The sequence below is a fragment of the Engraulis encrasicolus genome, chromosome 15 (assembly GCF_034702125.1).
Source record: "Engraulis encrasicolus isolate BLACKSEA-1 chromosome 15, IST_EnEncr_1.0, whole genome shotgun sequence".
NCBI lineage: Eukaryota > Metazoa > Chordata > Actinopteri > Clupeiformes > Engraulidae > Engraulis > Engraulis encrasicolus.
Window position 1 is genome coordinate 44,594,053 of NC_085871.1, and position 7,500 is coordinate 44,601,552.

At 44.0% G+C, this 7,500-nt stretch overlaps 1 protein-coding gene across 1 annotated transcript in view; it reads right to left on the minus strand.

Moving 5' to 3' along the window:
• Positions 1 to 7,500, minus strand: part of LOC134464762 (protein kinase C-binding protein NELL2a-like) — a 192,509-nt gene that overhangs the window by 152,416 nt on the left and 32,593 nt on the right. Inside the window, exons 6-7 of the mRNA XM_063218108.1 lie at positions 6,828 to 6,910; positions 5,034 to 5,162 (exon numbers count right to left, since the gene is read on the minus strand). Of these exons, the coding sequence (XP_063074178.1) occupies positions 5,034 to 5,162; positions 6,828 to 6,910 (212 nt within the window). The remainder of the gene's footprint in view (positions 1 to 5,033; positions 5,163 to 6,827; positions 6,911 to 7,500) is intronic.

Here is a 7,500-nt window from a genome sequence, read left to right on the forward strand (position 1 = left end):
TCAGGAGCATCACACACCAACACACACACACACACACACACACACACACACACACACACACACACACACACACACACACACACACACACACACACACACACACACACACACACGACACACACACACACACGACACACACGACACACACACACACGTGTATCGGGAGCTGAATGCCAGAGGGTATACTATCAGAAGCATCGACTGTAAGGCCAGCTGGCTACACACCAGAGCGTGGCGTTGTGGAAGAGAGAAGACGGCGGGCTCTCAGCTGATTCTCAGGGAGGTGTATTCTAGCCACGCCATGCCCTCCTAGCGACGCAACACATTCAGCATTGCTTCTGGTCAGGTCAAGAACAATACAGATATTGTTTCTGAGCTCCCGAAAAATCGGGAACTCCTCCCATTTTGTTAGGAACAGAAAACAACCATTAGCAAACCAAGGGACGCAGCTCAACCCTGCCATTTGGGAAATGTTAGTTTTTATACTCTTGGTCAGACCAAGACTCGAAGATATTTTAAAATCGACAATAATCAGGCTAGTGTATTCTGTCGTTGCACCACCCTGACGTGTGCTACTGCTGAAACGTTACTGACACCTATACAGTAGGACAGTACAATACAGAGTTCGCATTGGATCATTAGCGTATAACAGGAGTATTCAATTAAAGATCACCGGGGGACAGCATTTCAAATTCCCTCTGGTGAAGGGGCCGAACATATCTGTATAATGCCCCGTGTACATCAAGCGCTACCAACGCGACCCAGGTAGCTGGGGTGGTTGAAGAAGTTTCGCCATGAATTCGTTTTATTCGCTCTGGACGCTGCACTGACATGTTTGATTCAGCTAATCACATAACGGCTCTGTCTTGACAGCCTGGGACATTCCTCGATATGAACGTTCCAATTGGTTTTCGCTGAACCGCGTCATAGCGAATTCGCTTAAAGTGGTAGTTCGCTATTTTAGACATTAAGCCTTGTTTGTGTAACTTCTGGGGTGAAGTAGAGATGTTCTCATCACAATTTTGACATTTGGTGCTGAACGGAGCATTTGGGTATCCAAGACTGCAGCCCCCCACCTTTACATTGACTCCAATGAAGCACTCAAGCAATCGATCATAAAATGGCATTAAACTTTCGTTTGCAGAGACATGAAACTCACCGAGTGGTCAGAGGTGGACAGCGATACGTTGGCTCGAAAATCACCGCGAAATATGCTTCCAGAGAAGATATATTCATTATTGTCCGTCTTCATTGATTGTATTGGTTTGACTAGTATTACTCCGCGCGACCGGAAATGGGGGTGCGTTTGTTTACGTTACTATCTATGGTTTGTATGCAAGTTGTAGTTTTTGTAGCCAGTCCCGCTCAAAGATAGCCGTTCTACCTCGCTCCTTGATGTCTACATAAACAACACACTATCGCTACCTACTGGCTGGATGTCTACTGCTATTCAACGGCGTCTGGGGAAAAATAGGTCCGCCAAATGCTAAACAACAGTTAGAAGGCATATTTCGCTGCAATCTTCGGGTCAATTTATCGCTGTCTACCACTGACCACACGGTGAGTTCCATGTCTTCTCAAACAAAAGTTTAATGCCATTTTATAATCGATTGCTTGAGTGCTCTATTGGAGTCAATCTAAAGGTGGGGGGGCTGCAGTCTTGGATACCCAAATGCTCCGTTCAGCACCAAATGTCAAAATTGTGATGAGAACATCTCTACTTCACCCCAGAAGTCACACAAACAGGGCTTAATGTCTAAAATAGCGAACTACCACTTTAAGATTAGCTGGAGTTTAATCGTCAAAATTCGCCCTGGTCGCTCAAGAAGCTTCGCTCCTGTCGAATTTGCTCTGGTAGCTTTATTCGCCTTCCCTCCATAGAGAAACAATGACTTCCGCCGTGCAGGTTGCTTAGTTCGCCTTCGATGTACACGGGGCATAACTGCGAGCAGCACGGAGGTTAGCGTGTGAAACAAGCGGATTGCTTTCCAGACAGGACAGATAATCACTTTCTTCGTCACTTTCTCAATAGCCTTAGGATGGTCTTTTCATGACACTGTTTTGGATACGTTTTCACTCTCATGTGAATGCCTATAAGAGATATCCCCAATCTGAAGTGTTAGTGATCGCAAATTATGCACAGCCACAGACAGCACACATATTTGTTTTCATATTGTTCTGAACTTATGGGGGGCCAGAATCTTGCCATCCAAGGGTCGCATCTGGCCCCAGGGCCTCCATTTCAATAGTCCTGGTGTATAGGCTGGATACTGCTGCTTTGTGACAGTATGCTGTAGGCTGGACTAGTTCAGCTCATCTTGGACACATTTAGAAACATTGGCCGTTTTTACCCCCTCCCGCTTCCCTTGGGTTACTCTGCGCTGGTTATATTCTTTCAGGCCGACCAGAACGGAGCTCGTGCCGGTGCCGGTGCCCGCGCTAGTTGCGTTTGGCACTAAAGAGCTTATCTGCGAACCGCCCATGTTCATACCGGGCTCTGAAGGTTTTCCGCATGTTACTGTGTTACCCGGATGAACCTGCTGACGGCCATACTGTCACGGTTCGCGGAGAAAAACCTAGTATTTCGCATTTCACATTGCGAACTAACTGTCAGGTTCACGAACGCTAAAATATGTGCCGTGAACACGACGGTCTGTTTGCGATTAGGTGCGGGAACGGTTCTCAGTCGGCCTGAATGCTCTAACTGTGCCCTGTCTACCTGTCTGGTCAATCCCATGGCTATCCACCTGACCCCAGCCTTCCCTTATCTAACAGTAATGTGCTTCTACTGCATGTACAGTAATTTGCAGATGGATTGACAGGCCTTCAATCTGAAATGTTTTGTAGATCTTGTGCATGTGAAAATCTGACAAATAAAGCCATTCTTGTGGATTCCATTCTGTTCAATTCCATTCTATCAAATTCCATTCCATCACATTCCATTCCATCACATTCCATTCCATTCTGTTCTATTCCGGCTTGGCTGGAGCTGTAGAGTGGTGTTAGTGCCTTTTGGTGCATTAGTGTGTCTGTGGAGCATTATTCCCTTGAATCCTTTTCTTTACAAGCATTCAGGCCAATTCAATGCTATGGGTGATGGGTGTTTGGCATTGTATTGAGAAAAATGCTGCTTTGTAGTGTGTGTGTGTGTGTGTGTGTGTGTGTGTGTGTGTGTGTGTGTGTGTGTGTGTGTGTGTGTGTGTGTGTGTGTGTGCGTGTGCGTGTGCATGTGCCGTGTGTGCGTGTGTGTGCGTGTGTGTGTGTACGAATATGTAAGGAGATAGGAGAGAGAGAGAGAGAGAGAGAGAGAGAAAGAGAAAGAAACAAACACAAAAACAAAATCTCCATGCTGTGTGATGCTCAGTATCATGTTGTGTGATGTGATGGCACGCTGCCAGACTCAGGGACAAGGTCAATATGCCGAAAACAAAAAACACGAAAACAAATGTTCATCAACAAACACCACATGCAAGACGCAAACAACAGACTACAACAAGCCATCTTGACAAAGCAGAAAGAAAAGTCCTTGCACACGCTGATACACACCCTGACTCTTGTGTTATGTACAGTGCACAGTTTACTAACAATGGATGCTTATATTAATAATAGTTAGTAAATAATGAACAATTCTCTGTCGGAAGTGTCTAACGCGCATAGAATCTTGATTTGAGATGGTATGATTATTTAACTTTCGGTAGTTCATTTGCAAGATTTCTACAACTTTAAATGGATACTGTGTGAGATTTTCAGTTGTTTATTTGGAGAATCCATGCTACCCATTCACTAACGTTAACTTTTTCATGAATACTTAGCACCACCATCAAATTCTAAGTATTCATTATGACTGAAAAAATTGCACTTTTCTTACATGAAAAGGGGGATCTTCTCCATGGTCCGCCATTGTGAATTTCCAGAAATAGCCATTTTTATATTAAAATAGCCAAAAATTACTCTACTTGGACCATACTAAAACATATTTGTTTATTCCTTAGTAAACTTTCATGTAAAGATCAAATTTGGCAATAGGCAGCCCAGTTTCAATGAGCAGCATAGTTGCAGTACCTTTTTTGACCATTCCCTGCACAGTGTCCCTTTAAAGCACATGTATGTCATCTTCCTCTATTTCATCATAATTTTGACAACCATTATCACCAAGACCAGTGCTTTCCAACCATTGGGGTACATGGGCAAATGAACAAATGCATGTAGCATAGACACATTGGGACATGAAGCATGAGTGAGGGGGGTACTCAAGACAAAAAAAGGTTGGGAAACAGTGGCCATAACTATGCAACTTTTCCGCAGGTCAGCAGTTTTCCGAAGTGTCAAAATCAGATGACGTTGTTTGGCAATAGACATTATGTGATATAGACCAACATGTCTGTGTGACGAAGGTCTTCCCGCACGGTTCGTCCCCCTCGGGGACTCGAACCTGCCATCTCGTCAACTACAACGGTCTGGAAATGGGTGTCACAGTACGATACCGCTGGATTAAAGGACCAGTCCTCCCGTCCAGCTCAACCCATTACTGAATGACGCTTTGGGAGGGAGGTTTACTAACGTTCCACGGCAACTGTGCTAGTTAGCCTCCATTACATCTGGCTCAAGTGATTCCCAGTTTGAGAACCAGGCACTTACTGAGCATGTGCAGCTGTTGCAGCCGTCGAGGCAGGACTCGTCCTCCCAGTAAATCTACCCATCCGGACTTACAGGTCTTCTCCCATTGACTTCCATTCATATTAACCTTAACAATAGCTAAAGAATGCTCAACAGTGCCCAAACCACTCCCTAACCCTAACCTACCAGTGAGGAAATGTTTTTAAATGTTTACTTTTACCAGTGACAACAAAACTACCCCAGCAAAAGGGGTATCATGAATTGTGAGATAGTAATTTGTGACAGACTTTGAGGGCTGTCTTGAGGTTCATTTGAGCCAATTTATTTTTCCATTTTGTGAAATGTGATGTTTCCATGGCTTGCCCTTGCGTTGAGGAGTGCTTTGCACTTCGAAAGGGGGGTGGGGGGTTACTTACTGAGCATGTGCAGTTGTTGCAGCCGTCGAGCCAGGACTCGTCTTCACGGTACGTTTCCCCGTCCAGGCTGCAGGTCTTCTCACAGAAGCAGCCATCTAGACTCCTCATCTTCTCCTCCGCATGACTCAACTACAAGACAGAGATTACATCAGATTAGATTAGATTAGATTAGATTACGATATATTACATCAACAGGTTATATTACAGAATCAGTAAGCAGCCGCCAAGAGTGCTCATCTTCACCTCAGCACAATTCAGCTACAGGAAAGAGATTACATCAGATTAGATTAAATTAGATTACGTAAATTAGATTATGTTATGTCATTTATTACATTCAGCAGGTAATATTACAGAAGCAGCCGTCTAGACTCCTCATCTTGTCCTCAGCATGACTCAACTACCGGACAGAGATTACAGGGGAATGGATTAGATTAGATTGAAATTACTTGATATTTTTAAGTATTTAATGTGGGCTTTTTATGCCATAAGCAGCCGTCCAGTCCTCATCTTCTCCTCAGCTATAGGACAGACATTAAAATATATACAGGTATAGTCGATTACTGGACATTAGATTATATTAGATTAAATTATATTCAGCGGGTAACATTACAGAAGCAGCCATCCACAGCCCTTATCTGCTCGTCAGCCCCCAGCCCCCCCCCACCCCCCCCCCCCCCCAACACCAACCCCCACCACCACCAACCCCAAAAAACAAACAAACCCAAATAATACAAAAAAATGTGTTCACACTTTAAATCTAATGATTTGTTTGTGTATGTTAAAATTCACATAATTTTCTAAGTGTAATAGTATACTTTGAAACACAGAACAATATCTGGCTTTGAGGACAACTTATCAATCTATTAAGTATTAACTGAACTCCATACAAAATTTGAAAGGGTAGAAACATCTTTTGTGTGCATGTTGTTTACAGAAAATACAGAGAAAAGGGAATAAGTAAGGACAGAACAGATGTGAAGACAAAGAATGAGAGGCAGACGCGGTGTAGGATAAAGACAGTAACATGAAAAAGAAAAGAAGTGATTGACAAGAGACACGGGAGATGAAAGAACTCACTAGAGGGAAACACGAGGTCAACAGAAAGTGGGAATCACAGATTGACAGACAGAGACAGAGAGAGAGAGAGAGAGAGAGAGAGAGAGAGAGAGAGAGAGAGAGAGAGAGAGAGTTGTGCACATACTCACACACACACACACACACACACACACACACACACACACACACACACACACACACACACACACACACACACACACACACACTGTTGTTGAGAGAGAGAGAGAGAGAGAGAGAGAGAGAGAGAGAGAGAGAGAGAGAGAGAGAGAGAGAGAGAGAGAGAGAGAGAGAGAGAAGAAAGACGGCAGAAAAAAGTTTTGACAGAGGCAGAAGACCAAGAAAAAAAGAGAACGAGAGTGAATCCCTATGTGTTGCCTTCATCAATCTTTCATCAAAAGGCCAAAGCAGTGCAGACACACAGAGACAGACACACAGCCCTATTGAACAGCAGGAATAGCAACAGCAGCAGTAGAAGCAGTTCTCTTCGCTCTGTTTACACAGTGACCAGGGTTGCCAGATGAGGCTGATGATTTCCAGCCCAAAAATGCTCAAAACCTGCTTAGAAGCACAAAATCCCGCCCAATTCTATTGATCTCTATGGCAAAAATTGGGCGGGTTTTTCTGCTAAATGCCATTTTTACCCGCACACAGCCATCCTGTGTTCAGAGAAGCTGGCTCACGCATGCATGCACACAGGTTTTTATTTCCCTCTTTTACCTTGTTGGAGGTCTTGGCCAGTATGTCCTGCAGTTCCATGATCTTCTGAACCAGACTGTGGAAGTCATTACAGGTGGGGCATGCTGCAAAACACACACACACACACACACACGCATGTGTGTCTTTAGTCATGCCTATCTTGGAAAACTTATTTGCACATCATTCAGTTATCACACACGCACATCGTAAGATGAGTTCAAATTGGACTTGAGTTAACAACAAGAGAATCCACAAGTGAAATGAAAAATAAGATCTCTTCTCTGATCGTGTTTTGTTTCATTTTTCTTTAAGAGTACTGTAATTTGAACTTGCCGAAGACACTAAAAGGCGCGAAGGATTGGCTCCAATTTCTGCCTAATTTCACATCTCAAAGTGCTTTGTTTTCTAGGGTTTCTGAGCCTCATCTTCCTCCAGTTCTTCTCTCATATTCCCCCCCCAAAGAGTATCGTTGGCAAAACCATTAAAACCAAACCACTGCCTTCTGATTTATGGCTCAAATCAAGTCTTTGAACAACAATATTGTTCCTCAAATGTTCAACACAGCTCTCCAGGGCGTAGCGGGATGATGATGCAACTGTATTCTCCTTGTGTGTGTGTGTGTGTGTGTGTGTGTGTGTGTGTGTGTGTGTGTGTGTGTGTGTGTGTGTGTGTGTGTGTGTGTGTGTGTGTAGCT